Source organism: Bufo bufo, chromosome 9, assembly GCF_905171765.1.
Source record: "Bufo bufo chromosome 9, aBufBuf1.1, whole genome shotgun sequence".
NCBI classification, from domain to species: Eukaryota; Metazoa; Chordata; class Amphibia; order Anura; family Bufonidae; genus Bufo; species Bufo bufo.
The window spans coordinates 5769737-5794294 of NC_053397.1; the positions used below are offsets into that span (position 1 = coordinate 5769737).

Consider the following 24558-nt stretch of genomic DNA (forward strand, 5'->3'; position numbering starts at 1 on the left):
GGGAGTGACTGTGCAGGAGAGAAGGTGCAGGAGGGAGTGACTGTGCCGGAGAGAAGGTGCAGGAGGGAGTGACTGTGCAGGAGAGAAGGTGAAAAAAGGAGGGACTGTGCAGGAGGGAGTGACTGTGCAGGAGAGAAGGTGCAGGAGGGAGTGACTGTGCAGGAGAGAAGGTGCAGGAGGGAGTGACTGTGCAGGAGAGAAGGTGCAGGAGGGAGTGACTGTGCAGAAGAGAAAGTGTAGGAGGGAGTGACTGTGCAGGAGAGAAGGTGCAGGAGGGAGTGACTGTGCAGGAGAGAAGGTGCAGGAGAGAGTGACTGTGCAGGAGAGACGTGTGGGGGGACTTTGCAGGAGAGAAGGTGCAGTAGGGAGCAGGGCTGGGACAAGGCCATTTGGTGCCCAGGGCGAAGATGGCAAACTGCGCCCCCCCCCCCGTTTTTAAGAAAGAATCAATGTTGTTTCAAAACAAGAATATACTTAAAGCAATAGAACAAAGGACTGTGGGACTTTGAAAGTCACAGACACTATAAAGTTCCCCCCCATCATCATGTGCCAGTATAAAGTCCCCCCCATCATCATGTGCCAGTTTTGTAATAAGCCCCCCCAATGTGCCAGTAACACTATTGTAAAAAAAAACAAAAAAAAAACACTTATACTTACCTAAGTGTCAGCGATGCGATGCAGCCTCTTCCTGTGTCCCACGCTGTAATGTAAGGCTCAGGCGGCACGATGACGTCATTGCGCCGGCCTCTGATAGGCTGCCGGCCTAGTGCCTGCAGCCAGGGGCGTACATAAAAATCACTGGGCCCCATAGCAGGAATCTAAATTGGGCCCCCATTCCCCTTTTATAGCCCCTCCCTTTGTTCCATGAACTATTCTTGCTGCTGCGTTTTATAATTTATGCCATCAGGGCCGGAATGGGATTACAAAACAGCCCTGGCACACAAAAGAGGTATAATAGATGCAGATGTATATTATATACAGCAGTGTACAGTTATGTGAGGTACGCGGTATAATAGATGCAGAGTGTACAGATATATAGTATATACAGCAGTGTACTGATATGTGAGGTACGGGGTATAATATATGCAGTGTGTACAGGTATATAGTATATACAGCAGTGTACTGATATGTGAGGTACGAGGTATAATAGATGCAGTGTGTACAGGTATATAGTATATACAGCAGTGTACTGATATGTGAGGTACGGGGTATAATATATGCAGTGTATACAGTATATACAGTAGTGTAATATGTGAGGTACGAGGTATAATAGATGCAGTGTGTACAGGTATATAGTAAATACAGCAGTGTATTGACACCTCGTACCTCACATATCAGTACACTGCTGTATATACTATATATCTGTACACACTGCATCTATTATACCTCGTACCTCACATATATAGTATATACAGAAGTGTACTGATATCTGTACACACAGCATCTATTATACCTCATACCTCACATATCAGTGCACTGCGGTATATACTATATATCTGTACATATTGCATGTATAATACTGTGTAATATATGCAGTGTGTGTGCATGTATGTGTGTGTGTGTGTATATATATATATATATACAGAGCAGTGTATTGATGTGACACATAGAAGGTATAATACTGTAGATGCAGTGTTTATAGAAATATGTGGTCAGTTATGCATTATAGTCACTGTGAGGTACATGAGGTAGTGGTAACTGTCTGAAGTAGTATACATGAGTGAGCAATGAGTAAAAACAGGGCATGGAGGGGGGAGGGGAGGTAAATGATGAAAAGTGGAGGACCTCCTCTTACCTCTCCATTCCAGTCTGTATGGATCAATACAGAGCTGCTTGTGAACTTTTAATACTTGCTGTTAGGGGTTGAAGGACCTGTGATGATGTCATCACAGGTCCTGGCAGATGTACCTTTGAAACCTAGGAACTACACCATTTTTGGTGCAGTTCCTTTGCTAGATTCTGCAGGACCTGTGATGTTGAAGATGATGTCATCACAGGTCCTGGCAGATGCACTGTTCTAACCTGGGAACTACACTTTACACTGTGCAGTTCCCTTACAGGACCTGTGATGACATCATCAAAGGTCCTTTAGCTTTAGAAAGGTAAACAGGAGTAATTAGGGGGCGGGGCCTCTCCTCCACTTCGGTGCCTGCCTGCAGCCTATCAGAGGAAAGGGAAGGGACACGCCTCTCCCTCCCCTGCACCTCCGCTGGCACAGACAGTTTACAATGGAGATGAGCGCAATGGAAGCGCTCATCTCCCTGTGCCCGGCGGCGGCTGCTAGGGAGTGACTGTGCAGGAGGGAGTGACTGTGCAGGAGAGAAGGTGCAGGAGTGAGGGACTGTGCAGGAGAGAAGGTGCAGGAGTGAGGGACTGTGCAGGAGAGAAGGTGCAGGAGGGAGGGACTGTTCAGGAGAGAAGATGCAGGAGGGAGTGACTGTGCAGGAGAGAAGGTGTAGGAGGGAGTGACTGTGCAGGAGAGAAGGTGCAGGAGGGAGTGACTCTGCAGGAGAGACGTGTGGGGGGACTTTGCACGAGAGAAGGTGCAGTAGGGAGTGACTGTGCAGGAGAGAAAGTGCAAAAGGGAGGGACTGTGCAGGAGAGAAGGAGCAGGAGGGAGTGACTGTTCAGGAGTGAAGGTGCTGAGGGAGTGACTGTGCAGGAAAGATGGTGCAGGTTGAGGGACTGTGCAGGAGAGACAATGCAGGAGAGATGTGTGCAGGACCCCCTTATAATATAAGATGTGTGTGGGATGAGGGATTGTGCATTAGGAGTGTAGTGTAGGAGAGACAATACAGAAGAGACTGCAAGAGAGAGTGCAGACGAAAGGAGTGTGCAGGAGAGAAGGTGCAGGAGGTGGTAGTGTTCAGAGAGACAGTGCTGAGGAAGGGACTATGCAGTAGAGACAGTTCTGGAGAGAAGGCGCAGGGGAAGAGACTGTGCCAGAGAGATGGTGCAGGAGGAGAGAGTGCAGGAGAGAGAAGTGTACAGGAGGGACTGTGGTGGAGAGAACAGTGTAGCAGAGACTGCAGGAGCAGAGATGGTGCAGGAGACTGCAGGAGCAGAGATGGTGCAGGAGACTGCAGGAGCAGAGATGGTGTAGGAGACTGCAGGAGCAGAGATGGTGCAGGAGACTGCAGGAGCAGAGATGGTGCAGGAGACTGCAGGAGCAGAGATGGTGCAGGAGACTGCAGGAGCAGAGATGGTGTAGGAGACTGCAGGAGCAGAGATGGTGCAGGAGACTGCAGGAGCAGAGATGGTGCAGGAGACTGCAGGAGCAGAGATGGTGTAGTAGACTGCAGGAGCAGAGATGGTGCAGGAGACTGCAGGAGCAGAGATGGTGCAGGAGACTGCAGGAGGCACTGCTTTTCATTATTGACAGGGCTTTTCTCTCGTCTTCAGGCTCATATAGAATTCCAACCAACCCTGCAGCAGCAGCGCCGGTGTCCGGACTGCGCGGAGACTCTTCTGGACGGGGATCTCATGATAACGTATGATGTCCACAGAGAGGCTTCTGCTGGGAAAGTGCAGGTGACTGGATGCATTGTTACAGTTACATTCTGCTGGATTGTTACTTTCTGACATTGTCCTTTGTTTCTCCAGATTGTCAATGGATACTTTGTTCATTACTTTGCACCGGCCGACCTTAAGCGTTTACCGAAAAACGTGCTGTTTGTCATCGACCACAGCGGCTCAATGTACGGGAACAAAATCAAGCAGGTAACGATGGCAGCAAATCCCATCATGAGACTATGAACGGGGGGTCGCTATTCATGCCGTTCTCCAATATATACCTGGACTATTACCCACAAAGCCCACCCCTGAGGATACGACCTGGACATGACCGCTCTTCTGTCATTCATGTCTGCAGACTTATGAAGCCTTCACGAAGATCCTGGAGGACATGCCGCAGGAGGATCACATTGGGCTTCTCATATTTGATGATAAAGTTGATTATTGGAAGAAGAGTCTGGTCCGAGCCACGCCGAAGAACATCAGACAGGCAAAGCAGTATGTGAAGAAGATGACGGCGAGAGGAGGTAGGCTGGGGGTCCGAGGTGGAGCGCAGATCACTAGAAGCCCCCAGAATACAACACTGATATCAATATCAGATGGAGTCCAGCTCTGGGAACCTCCACCCGGGCCCTGGTGCCTGAGGGGCCCCAAGTGTCCTCTCCGCAGTAGACACCAGTATTATATGACACCTGCTGGGGGTTATAGATTTGTCACTGGGGCCCAGGGTCGCCGTTTACCATTAACCATTGCTATTCCATGTGATTTTACAGGGACAGACATCAATAAAGCTCTGCTTACCGCAGCAAAAATGGTCACTAACGTCACCGCGAACAGAGCGCTGCCTCCTCTCAGCGCCTCCATGATACTGTTCCTCTCCGATGGTGAACCAACGTCCGGTGAGATAGTGCAACTAAATATGGTCCTATACGTATAGGGGACCGGGGGACAGGGGCAGAGCGAGAATTATTAACCATTTCAGTAAAGCAAAGTGACTAAAATACTGCAGGTCCACTGCACCCTCAGTCCTGCCTATAATGACCCCCATCATGTCCACTGCACCCTCAGTCCTGCCTATAATGACCCCCATCATGTCCACTGCACCCTCAGTCCTGCCTATAATGACCCCCATCATGTCCACTGCACCCTCAGTCCTGCCTGTAATGACCCCCATCATGTCCACTGCACCCTCAGTCCTGCCTATAATGACCCCCATCATGTCCACTGCACCCTCAGTCCTGCCTATAATGACCCCCATCATGTCCACTGCACCCTCAGTCCTGCCTATAATGACCCCCATCATGTCCACTGCACCCACAGTCCTGCCTATAATGACCCCCATCGTGTTCACTGCACCCTCAGTCCTGCCTGTAATGACCCCCATCATGTCCACTGCACCCTCAGTCCTGCCTATAATGACCCCCATCATGTTCACTGCACCCTCAGTCCTGCCTATAATGACCCCCATCATGTCCACTGCACCCTCAGTCCTGCCTATAATGACCCCCATCATGTCCACTGCACCCTCAGTCCTGCCTATAATGACCCCCATCATGTTCACTGCACCCTCAGTCCTGCCTATAATGACCCCCATCATGTCCACTGCACCCTCAGTCCTGCCTGTAATGACCCACATCATGTCCACTGCACCCTCAGTCCTGCCTGTAATGACCCCCATCATGTTCACTGCACCCTCAGTCCTGCCTATAATGACCCCCATCATGTCCACTGCACCCACAGTCCTGCCTATAATGACCCCCATCATGCCCACTGCACCCTCAGTCCTGCCTATAATGACCCCCATCATGCTCACTGCACCCTCAGTCCTGCCTATAATGACCCCCATCATGTCCACTGCACCCTCAGTCCTGCCTATAATGACCCCCATCATGTTCACTGCACCCTCAGTCCTGCCTATAATGACCCCCATCATGTCCACTGCACCCTCAGTCCTGCCTATAATGACCCCCATCATGTCCACTGCACCCTCAGTCCTGCCTATAATGACCCCCATCATGTTCACTGCACCCTCAGTCCTGCCTATAATGACCCCCATCATGTTCACTGCACCCTCAGTCCTGCCTGTAATGACCCACATCATGTCCACTGCACCCTCAGTCCTGCCTGTAATGACCCCCATCATGTTCACTGCACCCTCAGTCCTGCCTATAATGACCCCCATCATGTCCACTGCACCCACAGTCCTGCCTATAATGACCCCCATCATGCCCACTGCACCCTCAGTCCTGCCTATAATGACCCCCATCATGCTCACTGCACCCTCAGTCCTGCCTATAATGACCCCCATCATGTTCACTGCACCCTCAGTCCTGCCTATAATGACCCCCATCATGTCCACTGCACCCTCAGTCCTGCCTATAATGACCCCCATTGTGTTCACTGCACCCTCAGTCCTGCCTATAATGACCCCCATCATGTCCACTACACCCTCAGTCCTGCCTATAATGACCCCCATCATGTTCACTGCACCCTCAGTCCTGCCTATAATGACCCCCATCATGTTCACTGCACCCTCAGTCCTGCCTGTAATGACCCCCATCATGTCCACTGCACCCTCAGTCCTGCCTATAATGACCCCCATCATGCCCACTGCACCCTCAGTCCTGCCTATAATGACCCCCATCATGCCCACTGCACCCTCAGTCCTGCCTGTAATGACCCCCATCATGTTCACTGCACCCTCAGTCCTGCCTATAATGACCCCCATCATGTCCACTGCACCCTCAGTCCTGCCTATGATGACCCCCATCATGTCCACTGCACCCTCAGTCCTGCCTGTAATGACCCCCATCATGTTCACTGCACCCTCAGTCCTGCCTATAATGACCCCCATCATGCTCAGTGCACCCCTCAGTCCTGCCTGGAGTGACCCCCATCATGTTCACTGCACCCTCAGTCCTGCCTATAATGACCTCCATCATGTCCACTGCACCCTCAATCCTGCCTATAATGACCCCCATCATGTCCACTGCACCCTCAATCCTGCCTATAATGACCCCCATCATGTTCACTGCACCCTCAGTCCTGCCTATAATGACCCCCATCATGTCCACTGCACCCTCAGTCCTGCCTATAATGACCCCCATCATGTTCACTGCACCCTCAGTCCTGCCTATAATGACCCCCATCATGTCCACTGCACCCTCAGTCCTGCCTATAATGACCCCCATCATGTCCACTGCACCCTCAGTCCTGCCTATAATGACCCCCATCATGTTCACTGCACCCTCAGTCCTGCCTATAATGACCCCCATCATGTTCACTGCACCCTCAGTCCTGCCTATAATGACCCCCATCATGTCCACTGCACCCTCAGTCCTGCCTATAATGACCCCCATCATGTCCACTGCACCCTCAGTCCTGCCTATAATGACCCCCATCATGTCCACTGCACCCTCAGTCCTGCCTATAATGACCCCCATCATGTCCACTGCACCCTCAGTCCTGCCTATAATGACCCCCATCATGTTCACTGCACCCACAGTCCTGCCTGTAATGACCCCCATCATGTCCACTGCACCCACAGTCCTGCCTGTAATGACCCCCATCATGCCCACTGCACCCTCAGTTCTGCCTGTAATGACCCCCATCATGTCCACTGCACCCTCAGTTCTGCCTGTAATGACCCCCATCATGTCCACTGCACCCTCAGTTCTGCCTGTAATGACCCCCATCATGTCCACTGCACCCTCAGTTCTGCCTGTAATGACCCCCATCATGTCCACTGCACCCTCAGTCCTGCCTATAATGACCCCCATTGTGTTCACTGCACCCTCAGTCCTGCCTATAATGACCCCCATCATGTTCACTGCACCCTCAGTCCTGCCTGTAATGACCCCCATCATGTTCACTGCACCCTCAGTCCTGCCTATAATGACCCCCATCATGTTCACTGCACCCTCAGTCCTGCCTATAATGACCCCCATCATGTTCACTGCACCCTCAGTCCTGCCTATAATGACCCCCATCATGTCCACTGCACCCTCAGTCCTGCCTGGAGTGACCCCCATCATGTCCACTGCACCCTCAGTCCTGCCTATAATGACCCCCATCATGTCCACTGCACCCTCAGTCCTTCCTATAATGACCCCCATCATGCCCACTGCACCCTCAGTCCTGCTTATAATGACCCCCATCATGTCCACTGCACCCTCAGTCCTGCCTATAATGACCCCCATCATGTCCACTGCACCCTCAGTCCTGCCTATAATGACCCCCATCATGTCCACTGCACCCTCAGTCCTGCCTATAATGACCCCCATCATGTCCACTACACCCTCAGTCCTGCCTATAATGACCCCCATCATGTCCACTGCACCCTCAGTCCTGCCTATAATGACCCCCATCATGTTCACTGCACCCTCAGTCCTGCCTATAATGACCCCCATCATGTCCACTGCACCCTCAGTCCTGCCTGTAATGACCCCCATCATGTTCACTGCACCCTCAGTCCTGCCTGTAATGACCCCCATCATGTTCACTGCACCCTGAGTCCTGCCTGTAATGACCCCCATCATGTCCACTGCACCCTCAGTCCTGCCTATAATGACCCCCATCATGTCTACTACACCCTCAGTCCTGCCTATAATGACCCCCATCATGTTCACTGCACCCTCAGTGCTGCCTATAATGACCCCCATTGTGTTCACTGCACCCTCAGTCCTGCCTATAATGACCCCCATCATGTCCACTGCACCCTCAGTCCTGCCTATAATGACCCCCATCATGTCCACTACACCCTCAGTCCTGCCTATAATGACCCCCATCATGTTCACTGCACCCTCAGTCCTGCCTATAATGACCCCCATTGTGTTCACTGCACCCTCAGTCCTGCCTATAATGACCCCCATTGTGTTCACTGCACCCTCAGTCCTGCCTATAATGACCCCCATCATGTCCACTGCACCCTCAGTCCTGCCTATAATGACCCCCATCATGTCCACTGCACCCTCAGTCCTGCCTATAATGACCCCCATCATGTCCACTACACCCTCAGTCCTGCCTATAATGACCCCCATTGTGTTCACTGCACCCTCAGTCCTGCCTATAATGACCCCCATTGTGTTCACTGCACCCTCAGTCCTGCCTGTAATGACCCCCATCATGTTCACTGCACCCTCAGTCCTGCCTGTAATGACCCCCATCGTGTTCACTGCACCCTCAGTCCTGCCTGTAATGACCCCCATCATGTTCACTGCACCCTCAGTCCTGCCTATAATTACCCCCATCATGTTCACTGCACCCTCAGTCCTGCCTATAATGACCCCCATCATGTTCACTGCACCCTCAGTCCTGCCTGTAATGACCCCCATCATGTTCACTGCATCCTCAGTCCTGCCTGTAATGACCCCCATCATGTTCACTGCACCCTCAGTCCTGCCTGTATTGACCCCCATCATGTTCACTGCACCCTCAGTCCTGCCTGTAATGACCCCCATCATGTTCACTGCACCCTCAGTCCTGCCTATAATGACCCCCATCATGTTCACAGCACCCTCAGTCCTGCCTATAATGACCCCCATCATGTCCACTGCACCCTCAGTCCTGCCTATAATGACCCCCATCATGTTCACTGCACCCTCAGTCCTGCCTGTAATGACCCCCATCATGTCCACTGCACCCTCAGTCCTGCCTGTAATGACCCCCATCATGTCCACTGCACCCTCAGTCCTGCCTATAATGACCCCCATCATGTTCACTGCACCCTCAGTCCTGCCTATAATGACCCCCATCATGTCCACTGCACCCTCAGTCCTGCCTGTAATGACCCCCATCATGTTCACTGCACCCTCAGTCCTGCCTGTAATGACCCCCATCATGTTCACTGCACCCTGAGTCCTGCCTGTAATGACCCCCATCATGTCCACTGCACCCTCAGTCCTGCCTATAATGACCCCCATCATGTCTACTACACCCTCAGTCCTGCCTATAATGACCCCCATCATGTTCACTGCACCCTCAGTCCTGCCTATAATGACCCCCATTGTGTTCACTGCACCCTCAGTCCTGCCTATAATGACCCCCATCATGTCCACTGCACCCTCAGTCCTGCCTATAATGACCCCCATCATGTCCACTACACCCTCAGTCCTGCCTATAATGACCCCCATCATGTTCACTGCACCCTCAGTCCTGCCTATAATGACCCCCATTGTGTTCACTGCACCCTCAGTCCTGCCTATAATGACCCCCATTGTGTTCACTGCACCCTCAGTCCTGCCTATAATGACCCCCATCATGTCCACTGCACCCTCAGTCCTGCCTATAATGACCCCCATCATGTCCACTGCACCCTCAGCCCTGCCTATAATGACCCCCATCATGTCCACTACACCCTCAGTCCTGCCTATAATGACCCCCATTGTGTTCACTGCACCCTCAGTCCTGCCTATAATGACCCCCATTGTGTTCACTGCACCCTCAGTCCTGCCTGTAATGACCCCCATCATGTTCACTGCACCCTCAGTCCTGCCTGTAATGACCCCCATCGTGTTCACTGCACCCTCAGTCCTGCCTGTAATGACCCCCATCATGTTCACTGCACCCTCAGTCCTGCCTATAATGACCCCCATCATGTTCACTGCACCGTCAGTCCTGCCTATAATGACCCCCATCATGTTCACTGCACCCTCAGTCCTGCCTGTAATGACCCCCATCATGTTCACTGCATCCTCAGTCCTGCCTGTAATGACCCCCATCATGTTCACTGCACCCTCAGTCCTGCCTATAATGACCCCCATCATGTCCACTGCACCCTCAGTCCTGCCTGTATTGACCCCCATCATGTTCACTGCACCCTCAGTCCTGCCTGTAATGACCCCCATCATGTTCACTGCACCCTCAGTCCTGCCTATAATGACCCCCATCATGTTCACAGCACCCTCAGTCCTGCCTATAATGACCCCCATCATGTCCACTGCACCCTCAGTCCTGCCTATAATGACCCCCATCATGTTCACTGCACCCTCAGTCCTGCCTGTAATGACCCCCATCATGTCCACTGCACCCTCAGTCCTGCCTATAATGACCCCCATTGTGTTCACTGCACCCTGAGTCCTGCCTGTAATGACCCCCATCGTGTTCACTGCACCCTCAGTCCTGCCTATAATGACCCCCATCATGTCCACTGCACCCTCAGTCCTGCCTATAATGACCCCCATCATGTCCACTGCACCCTCAGTCCTGCCTATAATGACCCCCATTGTGTTCACTGCACCCTCAGTCCTGCCTATAATGACCCCCATCATGTCCACTGCACCCTCAGTCCTGCCTATAATGACCCCCATCATGTCCACTGCACCCTCAGTCCTGCCTGTAATGACCCCCATCATGTTCACTGCACCCTCAGTCCTGCCTGTAATGACCCCCATCATGTCTTGGTTCTAGTGTTTGTCTTACTTGGGTGCAGTCCGATAGCCGCCGTTTTCTTATGGTGTCCGGTCATCGCTCGTCTTGTCTGGTCCCTTAGGTTTAGAGTCCACTGTATGGCTACAGTGCGGCCATGACAAGACCAGAGTAGTCATCATCCTCCGTAATATTCACTGAAGTTATCATACAGGAACCACCGAGCCCAAGAAGATAATGGACAACGTGAAGCGCTCTCTGGACGGCCGGGCCACCTTGTACTGCCTGGGATTTGGCAGCGGCGTTGACTTCAACTTTCTGGAGAAATTGGCTTTAGAGAACGGAGGTCTAGCGCGTCGTATATATGAGGATTCCGACTCCGCTCTGCAGTTACAGGTGAGCGAACTTCACCCGGGGGCCTCAATATTAACATGTAAGGCCCGGTATTTGGGCCCCCAGGTGACAGCGTTTTCTCAGAAGGACGGGCCCCTTAGCAAAGGCTGAAGGAGGCCGAGGTGGAGGAAGGGCCGCGGTTACCACGGCGAAGTGGGGCCTATGGTCAGCCTGCACTTCTGGGCCGCCTCTATGGTAGCACAACCGTTTTACAGGAAAGTTTGACACTACTACCCCCACCTTCCCTTGTCCTCCAGGGCTTCTACAATGAGGTGGCGAACCCGTTGCTTTTGGATGTTGAGCTGCAGTATCTGGAGAATTCTGTGGATTACTTGACCAGGAGCAGCTTCAAGCATTATTACCAGGGCTCCGAAATCATCGTAGCCGGCCGGATAGCGAATAACAGCATGGAGACGCTGACCGCGGAGGTCAAAGCCCAGGGCGTGAGTCTGAGCTTCACCGGAATCTCTCCTGCACCGCACACGTGATTCAGGCATTTATTGTATATTTCTGGAGAGCAGCCATATTGTAAGCACACACTGCAATGGAGCTTAAAGGGGTCCTCTCACTTCCATGGAAACGAGCAGTGTATAATGTGATGGGAAAATGTATCCAGCCTGCTAAGGAGGCAACATGGAGAATCACAATACATTAGGAAGGGCCTGGTATTTTCTGCATCTACATGATAATTGCCATTTGCTGAAGTGAGACGACCCCTTTTTCTCCCCTGCCCTTTAATGATAATGAGATGACTCTGCTTACTCCACTCTCTGAAGCCAATGAGATGACTCTTCTGACCCTGCCCTCTAATGATAATGAGATGACTCTGCTGATCCTGCCTTTAATTATAATGAGATGACTCTCCTGACACCCCCCTCTAATGATAATGACATGACTCTGCTGATCCTGCCCTCTAATGATAATGAGATGACTCTGATGACCCTGCCCTCTAATGATAATGAGATGACTCTGATGACCCTGCCCTCTAATGATAATGAGATGACTCTGCTGACCCCGCCCTCTAATTATAATGAGATGACTCTTCTGACCCTGCCTTTAATTATAATGAGATGACTCTCCTGACACCACCCTCTAATGATAATGAGATGACTCTGCTTACCCCACTCTCTGAAGCTAATGAGATGGCTCTGCTGATCCTGCCCTCTTATGATAATGAGATGACTCTGATGACCCTGCCCTCTAATGATAATGAGATGACTCTGCTTACTCTGCTCTTCGAAGCCAATGAGATGACTCTTCTGACCCCACCCTCTAATTATAATGAGATGACTCTGCTGATCCTGCCCTCTAATGATAATGAGATGACTCTTCTGACCCTGCCCTCTAATTATAATGAGATGACTCTGCTGACCCCATCCTCTAATGATAATGAGATGACTCTGCTGACCCTGCCCTCTAATTATGATGAGATGACTCTCCTGACACCACCCTCTAATGATGAAATGAATCTGCTGACCCTACCCTCTAATGATAATGAGATGACTCTGCTTACTCCGCTCTCTGAAGCCAATGAGATGACTCTTCTGACCCCACCCTCTAATGATAATGAGATGACTCTGCTGATCCTGCCCTCTAATGATAATGAGATGTTTCTTCTGACCCTGCCCTCTAATTATGAGATGACTCTGCTGACCCCATCCTCTAATGATAATGAGATGACTCTGCTGACCCTGCCCTCTAATGATAATGAAATGACTCTGCTGACCCTGCCCTCTAATTATGATGAGATGACTCTTCTGACCCCACCCTCTAATGATAATGAGATGACTCTGCTGACCCTTCCCTCTAATTATAATGACATGACTCTTTTGACCCTGCCCTCTAATTATGAGATAACTCTGCTGATCTCACCCTCTAATGTAGGGTCGCACTGGGTATCAAATTATCGATCCCAATTGATACTTTTGTACCGGTATCGATTCGATACCAGGATTTACCGATACTAGGCTGCGCTACTGCGCAGCCTAGTATCAGAGAACCTGGAGCGCACTGCTGTCAGCGCACTCCATGTTCCCTCAGCAGCACAGGGGAGAAGGAGTCACTCTCTCCCTCCTCCCTGTGCCGCTGCTGCCACCAATGAGGAGAGAGGAGGAGGAGGAGGGGAGGGGCTGTGGCGACTGCGCCACCAATGAGGAGAGAGGAGGAGGGGAGAAGCTGTGGCCACTGCACCACCAATGATGATAACGAAACCATTAATACAAATATAGGAGGCGGGTGCCACCATTTGTATTAATGGTTTAAAAACATTGGTGGCGCAGTGTGCCCCCCCAACCCCCCCCCAGTATTAAATCATTGGTGGTGCAGTGTTCCCCCCAGTATTAAATCATTGGTGGTGCAGTGTTCCCCCCCAACCCTCCAGTATTAAATCATTGGTGGCAATGGCCACAGGGTCCCCTCCCCTCCTCTTCATTGGTGGCAGTTCCGATCAGAGCCCCAACAGTGCAATCGCGGGGCTCCGATCGGTGCCAGGACGCTACAGAAGCTGTCCATGGTAATCTCCCTGCTACCCCGTGCACAAAGCCCAGTGCAGCAAGGAAAATCACATAGCCTGCACCCATTAACCCTAATAGAGCTCTATCAGGGTGAATAGGACAAGGTATGAAAAGATCACAGGTTCTACCCCCTAAGGGGGGAAATAGTTATTAAATAAAAAGTAAAAAAACTAAAGTTAAAAAAAACACACTAAAATATTAAGTATAAATCCCCCCTTTCCCAATTTGACATATAAAATATATAAACAATAAATAAATAAACATATCACATATCGCCACATCTGAAAAGTCCAAACTATTAAAATATTTAAAAAATCTCCTATCCGGTAAACGCCGTAACAGAAGAAAAATAAATAAAAACCGGGTGATTTGCCATTTTTTTGTCACCTTGTCCCCCCAAAAAATAGGATAGGACTGTTCTATTATGGGTCGGACGTTCCATAAAATGCGGAATGCACGCAGCTTTTTTTGTGTTTAATTTTTTTTGCGTGGTATCGAGTATTGCAATACTTTTTTATGGTAACGAAATCGAATACAAATTTTGGTATTGTGACAACCCTACTCTAATAATAATGAGATGACTGCTGACCCTGCCCTTTAATTTTGAGATTACTCTACTGACCCCACCCTCTAATGATTATGAGATTACTCTGCTGACCCTGCCCCGTAATGATAATGAGATGACTCTGCTGACCCTGCCCTCTAATGATAATGAGATGACTCTGCTGACCCTGCCCTCTAATGATAATGAGATGACTCTGCTGACCCCACCCTCTAATGATTATGAGATTACTCTGCTGACCCTGCCCCGTAATGATAATGAGATGACTCTGCTGACCCTGCCCTCTAATGATAATGAGATGACTCTGCTGACCCTGCCCTCTAATGATAATGAGATGACTCTGCTGACCCCACCCTCTAATGATTATGAGATTACTCTGCTGACCCTGCCCCGTAATGATAATGAGATGACTCTGCTGACCCTGCCCTCTAATGATTATGAGATGACTCTGCTGACCCTGCCCTCTAATGATTATGAGATGACTCTGCTGACCCTGCCCCGTAATGATAATCAGATGACTCTGCTGACCCTGCCCTCTAATGATTATGAGATTACTCTGATGACCCTGCCCTATAATGATAATCAGATGACTCTGCTGACCCTGCCCTCTAATGATTATGAGATTACTCTGCTGACCCTGCCCTCTAATGATTATGAGATTACTCTGATGACCCTGCCCTCTAAGGCCGCCATTCAGGTACATAATGATCTGATTCTCTCCTACGCACCTGGCCAGCAGCCGCAGGTGTCCTCCTGAATTCAACTGTATCTACGTCCGCAGGACAGCGATACAATTGAATACTGTTCAGCGGGTGGCAGTATTTTATGCTGCACTGTGGTATTTGGTTTAGGAGGGGCGGTATATTGCTCTGCACTATGGTATTGCTGGCCCTGCCTAATTATGTTGCCCCGCCTTCTGTCAGTTTGGACCTACCTACAACATGGGGCCACTTTTATGTTTTTCTCCCAGGGACACTTTTAGTTCCCAATCCGCCCCTGGCAGACACCACCCTCTAATGATAATGAGATGACTCTGCTGACCCTGCCCTCTAATGATAATGAGATGACTCTGCTGACCCCGCCATCTAATGATAATGCGATAATTCTGCTGACCACACCCTCTAATGATAATGAGATGACTGCTGACCCTGCCCTCTAATGATGACATGAGTCTGTTGACCCTACATTCTAATGATAATGAGATGACTCTCCTGACCCTGCTCTCTAATGATAATGAGATGACTCTGCTGACCCTGCTCTCTAATGATAATGAGATGACTCTGCTGACCCCACCCTCTAATGATAATGAGATGACTCTCCTGACCCTGCTCTCTAATGATAATGAGATGACTCTGCTGACCCCACCCTCTAATGATAATGAGATGACTCTGCTGACCCCACCCTCTAATGATAATGAGATGACTCTCCTGACCCTGCTCTCTAATGATAATGTGATAATTCTGCTGACCCCACCCTGTAATGATAATGAGATGACTGCTGAACCCACCCTCTAATGATGAGATGACTCTGCTGACTCTGACAGATATCACACAGTACATCTCCCACAAAGCAGGATTCTTCCACATGTATAGTGGAAAGCCTTCCTTTTTAGTGCTGTCCCCGGCTGCCGGCAGCATCATGACATGTATGTGACGGTATATGAGTCCACAGAGGATTTATCCTTTTCCCGCAGCTTTCTGAGCCGTTCTCCATGACTGTGGAAGCTCCAATGCAGGAGGAGGACGAGGCGTCCCGAGAGCAGCGCTATATATTCGGAGACTTCACCGAGAGGCTGTGGGCTTATCTGACCATAGAGCAGCTGCTGACCAAACAGTAGGGAGCCGCCTTCTCATTGTCGTGTTATTGTTATATTGATGAATTGCTCGTCGCTCTCATAGTCTTTGTCTATGTGAATTCAGAGAAAGCCTTTCCAAAGCAGAGGGTCCCCCCATTCAGGACCCTCATCTATCAGCCGGAGCAGAGAGCAGCTAGAGAGGCGGCAGGTCTACATACAGAGAGCCCATTGATTTCAGTGTAATTCATCAGTTTCCCTGTGGGGGCGCTGTGTTACCCGGTTCACCCGCAGATCACAGATGATCTCTGTGCAGGAGCTCAAGTCCAGGACACCAGGGATTGATAGAAGTTCTCTACTGGTTTCAGCTGTATGCGGAGACTGCGCACACGCGCCGTCTCTCTTCTCTCTTCCCGCTGCTGCCGCTGTATCTATGGCAAAGCAGCTGCGAACAGGAAGTTAGACGGGGGATGGCGCGTCCACACTGCATGTGGAACCAGTCACTTCAATGGGGCCACAAAAAACGGAAAATGATTCTGTGTGCGTTCCATGTCCGTATGTCCGCCTGGCTGTTCCGCAAAAAAATAGAGCATGACCTATTATTGTCCGCATTACGGACAAGGATAGGCCGACCATTCCACAAAATGTGTAATGCACACGGCCGGTATCCATGTTTTACAGATCCACAAACACATACGGTTGTGTGCATGAGCCCCAAACCAAAGGAAACGTAACAAGAGGTAATATGATTGCAGCAGGCTATCAATAAAACCATGTGCATAAAACTAAATTTAACTATTCGCGTTGACAAAATCTATTCTAATATTTATCACATTCAGCTGTAATGGCGAAAACTGGTCACAAGAGGTCAGTGCGGCACCCGGATAGGACGGACAGAGCGGATACTGTGTGTAGCGCACCCGTGGGTGTACCTTAGAAGTGGAATAGTAGGTTCAGATCTCTCTTTGCTCTGGTGAACTCCCTTTTTCTTCCCCAATACTCAGACACAGTTTATATGAACAATGGGCCCGTTTATTTTCAACAATGTGACCCTAAACAAAATAATGGTAAGCAGTCAAACTTGCACAGAATATTACTAGTTATAAAATTACTGCAGTATTACATGCAATGCGCGGTCAAACAGCTTCTTACACAAAAATCTCAATCAATTACACTTTTCTCCACAGGGTGTCTCTATAACAAGTTTCACAGCAAATGATGAGAGTAAAACAAATGTTAGATATTGACTCTAATCAAATGAAAATACAACAGCTGAGTATATTAAACCCTGTAGAAGGCTTCCAACGCTTAAATATACCCAAAGGAAACACAAATATAGTCCCAGCGTTAGCAGAAAAGAAAAAGGAAAATAGTTGGCAGCTGCATGCGTTGGGGCCCGTCTTCTCGGTTAAATATTTATAGCAATGGTGGACAGTGTAGCTCACTTGTGTAGGAAAATCCTTAACTGGTGTCCAAGTCCAGAACCTATGATTCCCTGCACTTTACTAAGCTATATGATTCAGAACGGGGTCCTTAGGCTCTTAAGCATTTGCCTTGTGAAGATTTCAATATCAGCATGAGAAATATACACTAGGAGAGTCCACACAGTGTCTTCCAGACACACAGCTTATATCAATGCAGCTGGAGGTGAATGCAGGGTATTAGTTTGTGTTGATCTCACACTCTCCTGGATGCAATGTTCATAATACTTTAGTATGGTGTGCAGATCTGTTACCTCTGAGAGCAGAAAATGCCAGCAACTCACTACTATTTAGTCTTTCTCCTTCCAAGAAACAATCCACTCTCTCTCTGGTCCCAGTGCAGTATACAGCTTGATCTTCTGTCTGGCCAGACAATCCAGTAACTCTCTCTTGAACTGCATCCACAGCATCCTTTTCCAACCTTCCTCACACATCCAACAAAACCCTCCCCCTCAGGAACTGTCCTCTCCAAACTTGGTTCCTAGTGTGACACAGCAATCTTTTCTAAGTACACCCCTAGTGGGCATAACTGTGCACTGCAACTAATGAGGGAAAGAAAAGAAAAGGTTTAGCATTAAACATCATCATTGCACAAAAAGCTATGGGGTGTTACACTCTCCCCCCACTTAAAATGTCTTGGGTCCTCCCAAAGAATGGCTCAAATCTAACGTTTTCTTTTTTTGTTTTTGTTTTTTCGTTTAGTGTACAACTAACTGAACATTGCCACTGTAGTCAAATGGGACATTCCACCATGGAGTGTCATTAGTACACATTATTGTGGGGAGAGGGTCACCTTTGGAGCAAAGAGCAAAGGGAACATGAGCGTAGACTCCTCGATGTGCAGTGCTCACAGGTTCTTGAGTACTATTTCCCATAGTGTCATATGTGAGTCTCTGTGGAGGCCTTATCTGTCTGGGTGGCCTTAGTTCAGAGGTGTTGACTGGGGAGCATGCTTCAACAGGTGGTGCATCATTGACACACTCACACTTTGTTTCTGCAGTAGTCACGTCCTCTATTTCTGGAGTAACCTGGGAGTCACCCACACTTGAATTGACAGCAAACAAAAGGTCATTGTCCATAGTAGGCAGGGGAAAACTCTCATTTTGTTGCTCATTCAGGGCCAAAGAACCCTCCAGATGAATGCCTGTTTTGGATTGGTCAACTTGACAAGGGACGAACTCTAGAGCATTAGCATTCAGATCGCTTTCAATGGGGTTGTACATACTATCATAGAAAAGTCCATCTATACCCCACTCACTATCACTGTCTTCTTCCCCATCAAGGGGGGTCACTGGTTCTTCAGCTGACGGAGTAGTCTCTCCTTTTCTCTGCAGTCTGCTGGACCGCCTTGAATTTGATTTTCCTTGTACACGTTTGGGTTCAGAATTTATTATCCTCACAGTTTCTGCTAGGGGCATCAGGTTGTTGCGATGCCAAGTCTTAATTGGTCCTTCCTTTCCTTCAGGGCGAACCTGGTAGACTGGAATGTTTGGTAGTTGGGAGCAGATTATGTAGCGATCAGAACCCCATCGATTTGCTAATTTGTGCTTGCCTTGCAGGCCCACATTCCTCAAAAGAACTCGGTCCCCTGGCTGAAGATCATGTGCTTTCACTTTCTTGTCATAGCGAGCCTTATTCTGTTGATGTCGCAGTCCTGAAGAGATTTCAGCCAACTCATACGCTTGCTTAAGACCTTTCTTGAGTCTCTCCACATAGCTAGTGTGAGAGTTCACCGGAGTGTCATCAGCAGAGACTCCAAATGTCAGATCGACAGGGAGACGAGCCTCTCGCCCAAACATTAAAAAGTAAGGCGAGAACCCTGTGGCATCATTTTTTGTACTGTTATAGGCATGCACCACTGTTGCCACATGTCTACTCCAATGACTCTTTTTTTCAATAGACAAAGTCCCCAGCATGTCAAGTAAAGTCCTGTTGAAGCGTTCAGGCTGGGCATCCCCTTGCGGATGATATGGGGTGGTGCGACTCTTCTGCACCCCCAAAAGTGTCAGTAGTTCTTTTACAAGTTTGCTCTCAAAATCACGCCCCTGGTCAGAATGAATTCTCTTTGGTAGACCATAATGGACAAAGAACTTTTCAACAAGCAGTTTAGCCACTGTGAGAGCTTTCTGATCACGAGCAGGGAATGCCTGAGCGTATCTGGTATAATGGTCTGTCACAACCAACACGTTGCTAATTCCCCCTTCGTCAGGTTCAATACTGAGAAAGTCTATGCATACAAGTTCTAATGGTCCTCCACTCTCTAACTGTCCCAAGGGAGCAGCTCTTGTGGGCAACGTCTTTCTTTGAATACAACACAAACAGGAACGGCAATAGTCTTCTATGTCTTGCTTCATACATGGCCAGTAAAATCTGTCTCTCACGAGCCCCAAAGTTCTGTCATAACCCAGATGGCCATGTTCATCATGTAACGCACAAAGTACTGTCTCCTTGTACTTCTGGGGGAGTAATAACTGCCATTTTTCACTATTGACGGTACTTGGAGCCCTCCTGTATACAAGTCCACTTCGTATTTGCAACCGGTCCCACTCTTTGACCAACAGCCTCGCCATTGGGTGGGCATCTGTACGAAGAATGTCAACTTGGTTCTTCTCTAAGGCTGCCACTGCTAGTTTTCCTAAAGGATCTTCTTTCTGATATCTTCTGAGATCACTGTGGCTCAAAACTGGTAATGAAGAAGCCTGCAGAGTGACTGGATTGCAAAAGGATGAAGGTAGACTTTCGGCTGGTAGAACTAGGCTCTGGGCACAACACTCACTTCTCGACTGGACTGTTGAAAATTTGCACATAGCTCTCACTCCTGGTGCAGGTATTTCTACCCATTCATTATCAGGGTGTAAATCTTCATGAGGTCTACGGGATAGACCATCAGCATCTCCATTCTGTGTGCCCGGACGATACTTCAGACTGAAATTGTAGTTGGACAGAGCAGCCATCCATCTATGTCCAGTGGCATCCAACTTTGCAGTAGTCTGTATGTAAGTCAAAGGATTATTGTCTGTCTGAACTTCGAACTCAGCCCCATAAAGGTAGTCATGCAGTTTATCCACTACAGCCCATTTCAAGGCAAGAAATTCCAATTTGTGGGCTGGATAGTTCTTTTCTGTGGGGGATAGACTTCTGCTAATGAAAGCCACAGGCCTCAGCCCCTTGTCTTGCTCTTGATAGAGAACTCCTCCCAGACCTTCTCTGCTAGCATCTACATGGAGTGTATAGGGCTTAGTCGAGTCAGCATAGGCTAGCACTGGAGCATGAGTAAGACAATGTTTGAGCTCTTCAAATGCTTCATCACACTCAGAGGTCCAGCGGCCCTCAATACACTCTTTAGGCCCTCTTGATCCCCTCACTTTCTTCAACTTGAAACCTTCATCTGAGTCAGTGAGATCCACATTACTTTGAAGCAGTTGGTTTAGGGGTCGGGCTGTCTTGGCAAACCCTTGTACAAATCTTCTATAATAGCTACAGAACCCAAGAAAAGAGCGCAACTCTGTGATGGTTCGGGGCTTAGGCCAAGATGTCACTGCTTCAACTTTGCTGGGATCTGTTGCTATCCCCTCTGCAGACACCACGTGTCCGACATATGTCACTGATGGCTGGAAAAATTTGCATTTGTCTAAGGATAGTTTCAATCCTTCTTTTTCAATCCTATCCAACACTTTCCTTAGCCTTGCCTCATGCTCTTCTAAAGTTTTCCCGAAGACAATGATGTCATCCAGGTAGACAAGTACTTCAAGAAGATGCATATCTCCAACTGTTCTTTCCATGAGCCGCTGAAAAGTTGCTGGTGCGTTTGATAGGCCTTGGGGCATGTCATTGAACTCAAAGAACCCCAGAGGAGTGATGAATGCAGTCTTTTCTCTATCTGTAGGATCCATTGGAATTTGGTAGTATCCACTCCTCAGATCTAACACACTGAACCATTTGCTGCCCACCAAACAATTAAGTGCATCCTCTATCCGTGGGGTGGTGTATTGATCAGGGATGGTTCGCTGATTCAAAGTGCGGTAGTCAACGCACATGCGTATTGATCCATTTTTTTTTCTGACAACCACAATGGGGGAGGCATAAGGGCTTCTGGACTCCTGAATCACCCCAGCGGCTTTCAGTTCCATCAAGTGCTGTCGTAGGTCCTCCAAATCTCCCGGAGCAACTCTTCGTGAGCGTTCCCTGAAGGGCCGATCTTCCATCAGCCTGATGCTATGCATTGCACTCTTAGAACGACCTATGTCATATTCACCTGCAGAAAAACAGTTCTTCTTTTGCTTTAGCATCTCTTTAATTCGAACCATCCATTCTGGTGGCAAGATACCACCTCCTAAGTCAACATCTTCCAGGTTCAGTTCATCTATATTGACGTTATCACTTGGAGGCAAAGGAGTGGCAGCATATACATTTCCCAGACGGACTTGAGAGCGAAGGATAATGGGAGTGCTCCCCTTGTTCTTCAACCCCACTGACAAGGTATCATGCGGGTGCTTCAATTTGTCAGCTGGCCAGACCTCTGGTATTAACTCCAGACCAGGTGGCAATTCTATTTCTGAGCCCATCTCCGTCATGAAGTGGGAGGTAGTTGCCTTTCCACACATCCTCACCTTTGCCCTTAGACAAGTTATTCTTCCTGGTTGAATGACATGTTCTCTTCCGGAAGGGGACCAAACATGCCCAATCTCTTCTTTTGGGTTGATCTTCTCCTTTTTCAAAGCATAGTACACTGGTTTTAAGAATGGGTGAAGTGAAAGACAATTCTCAGCCAACTGTGGTCTCAACAATCTCCGAATAAAATCTGTATTTGTCCCAACCAACATGGCAGCTTCTCCCTTCTCTTTAGGTCTTGGGCACACAACAGCTAGAGTGTTAACTTCTTCGCTGATCCCCACCACTGAGGTAGGGAACTCTAACTTGAGTGAGACGTAGCCATCATATGGGAACTTTGTGTCGCTCAGACCCCAAATCTCCAGATCTTCCAGTCTTTGAAGCGGCAAGTGTTTCAGTTGCTTCTGATAAAAGTCTCTGAATAAAATAGTAACCTGAGCCCCAGTGTCCAACAAAGCTTTGCTATAGATTCCTTCTATTTTAATTGGCACTAGAGGGGACGGCCCAATTAGACCAGCTGGCAGCTTCTCATTCCTTGTTCTTTCCACTGCCTTACAGTCGGCATGCTGATGAGCGGTAGATGGTAGTCCTAAAACTTTTGCTCTCTCCTTCAAAGAATCAGGCCGTGTTAGTCTTCTGTCATCTGAAATGTAAATGGGCGAAGAATTCGAGGCAGGGGTTCTTTCCTTCATGGTGTTATTTATGGAGCGCTTTAAACTTGGGCACACAGTTGGCTCCTTCACTGAGGCCCTCTGAAGTTTCCCTGCGTCGAGTTCGCCAAAAACATTTCATTTACTCTCCTTAGATTCTCAGGATTCGGACATCTCCGTCTCATGTGTCCTGTCTCTCCACATCGGTAACAGAATCCAACAAATGCTCTTGATCTGACTGCATTCAATTCTCTTCTGACTGCCATACCTGTGGATGCTGCCTCTGTTTGCTTCTCTTCTGCTAGTGTCTTGACTGTCTTCTGTAGCCCCTCTACTGTCTTGACAATCTGTGTTATTGCATCTGCTAATGTGGCCACTTGTGACTGTATCTGTGATGCTTCGGAACTAGAGGCGCTGTGAACCATTGCTCCTGTTTGTACCTGAGAGGAGCTCCTCTCTTCCAATACAGCTTCTTCCTCTCTGACAGCTTTCACCAACTGATGATACATTAAAGGTGTCTGGTTTGTTTGTGCCCGCATTTTTATCATGATGGGATCTAGAGGCAATGCACCCTGAAATATCTGCTGAACTCTTTTCTGATCTACTTGGTCTGAGTTTATCCCCTTCTTGAGCATTAGTTGATGAAGAATTCGATCCAACCGCCTAATATACTGGGACAATTTCTCCCCCTCCGTCTGATAGGTATGCGTGAACTTATATTGAAGCTCCTCCACTGTCTCAGTTCGCCCAAAAACATCTTGTAAAGCGTTCAAGTAGTCTCTAGCAGAGCAGGCCCTTTTGCTCAGTCTTAGATTTCTGATCACTTCTGCGGCCGCCCCTTTGAGACTTTCGGCAACTCGCTGTTTCTTAACAGCTTCCGACACATTCCATTCTTCTATTACTTGAAGCACTTGATCCAGCCAGGGTTCAAACTCCTCCTCCCCATTTGGTGTGGGCTGAGTCCCTGAGAAGAACTTTAACTTGCGGTATTCAGATGCCAAAGATTTCTGGCCCAGAGTCGCACATTTACTCATTACTTCAGTCAGTGCTTGTACTAACCCAGAGGTGGTGACCATGTCATTTGCATCTACTGACTTGTTTCCAGGCAAAAACTCTGGTCGAACCAATCTAGCTTTGAGTCCCTCTTTCCCAAATTCAAAGTCCTCAGGGAAATCTAACGCTGACACTGGTGTCTCCCACTCAAACAGAACATTGGTCCTCTCCTCTTCTGTGTCCCTATTTACTTTGATATCTCTAATTAAACAATGTTCTCCTGGGATAATCTTTTCCATCAAATCATAAAGCTGACGGCGGGACATTTCAGTACTGGGGACTATTAATGCAAGTGCTTTGTCTAAGTCCACTCTACAGGTCTGACACCACTCAGTGACTAACTTTGAATCCATTTTGTTGTCTTTACTGTGCTTAAAAAAAAAAAGGGAAACAGAGTTATGGTCTGAAATGGAATCCCGGACGAGCCCCCAAATGTAGCGCACCCGTGGGTGTACCTTAGAAGTGGAATAGTAGGTTCAGATCTCTCTTTGCTCTGGTGAACTCCCTTTTTCTTCCCCAATACTCAGACACAGTTTATATGAACAATGGGCCCGTTTATTTTCAACAATGTGACCCTAAACAAAATAATGTTAAGCAGTCAAACTTGCACAGAATATTACTAGTT

The 24558-nt window shown here is 48.7% G+C and overlaps 1 protein-coding gene across 2 annotated transcripts in view; it reads left to right on the forward strand.

Moving 5' to 3' along the window:
- The window catches only part of LOC120979688 (inter-alpha-trypsin inhibitor heavy chain H3-like), a 66372-nt gene that overhangs the window by 5620 nt on the left and 36194 nt on the right, over nt 1–24558 (forward strand). For both annotated transcript variants that reach the window (XM_040408595.1, XM_040408596.1), the window contains exons 6-12: nt 3403–3531; nt 3604–3720; nt 3872–4040; nt 4287–4412; nt 11093–11274; nt 11529–11714; nt 16040–16179. In XM_040408595.1, the coding sequence (XP_040264529.1) occupies nt 3403–3531; nt 3604–3720; nt 3872–4040; nt 4287–4412; nt 11093–11274; nt 11529–11714; nt 16040–16179 (1049 nt within the window). The remainder of the gene's footprint in view (nt 1–3402; nt 3532–3603; nt 3721–3871; nt 4041–4286; nt 4413–11092; nt 11275–11528; nt 11715–16039; nt 16180–24558) is intronic.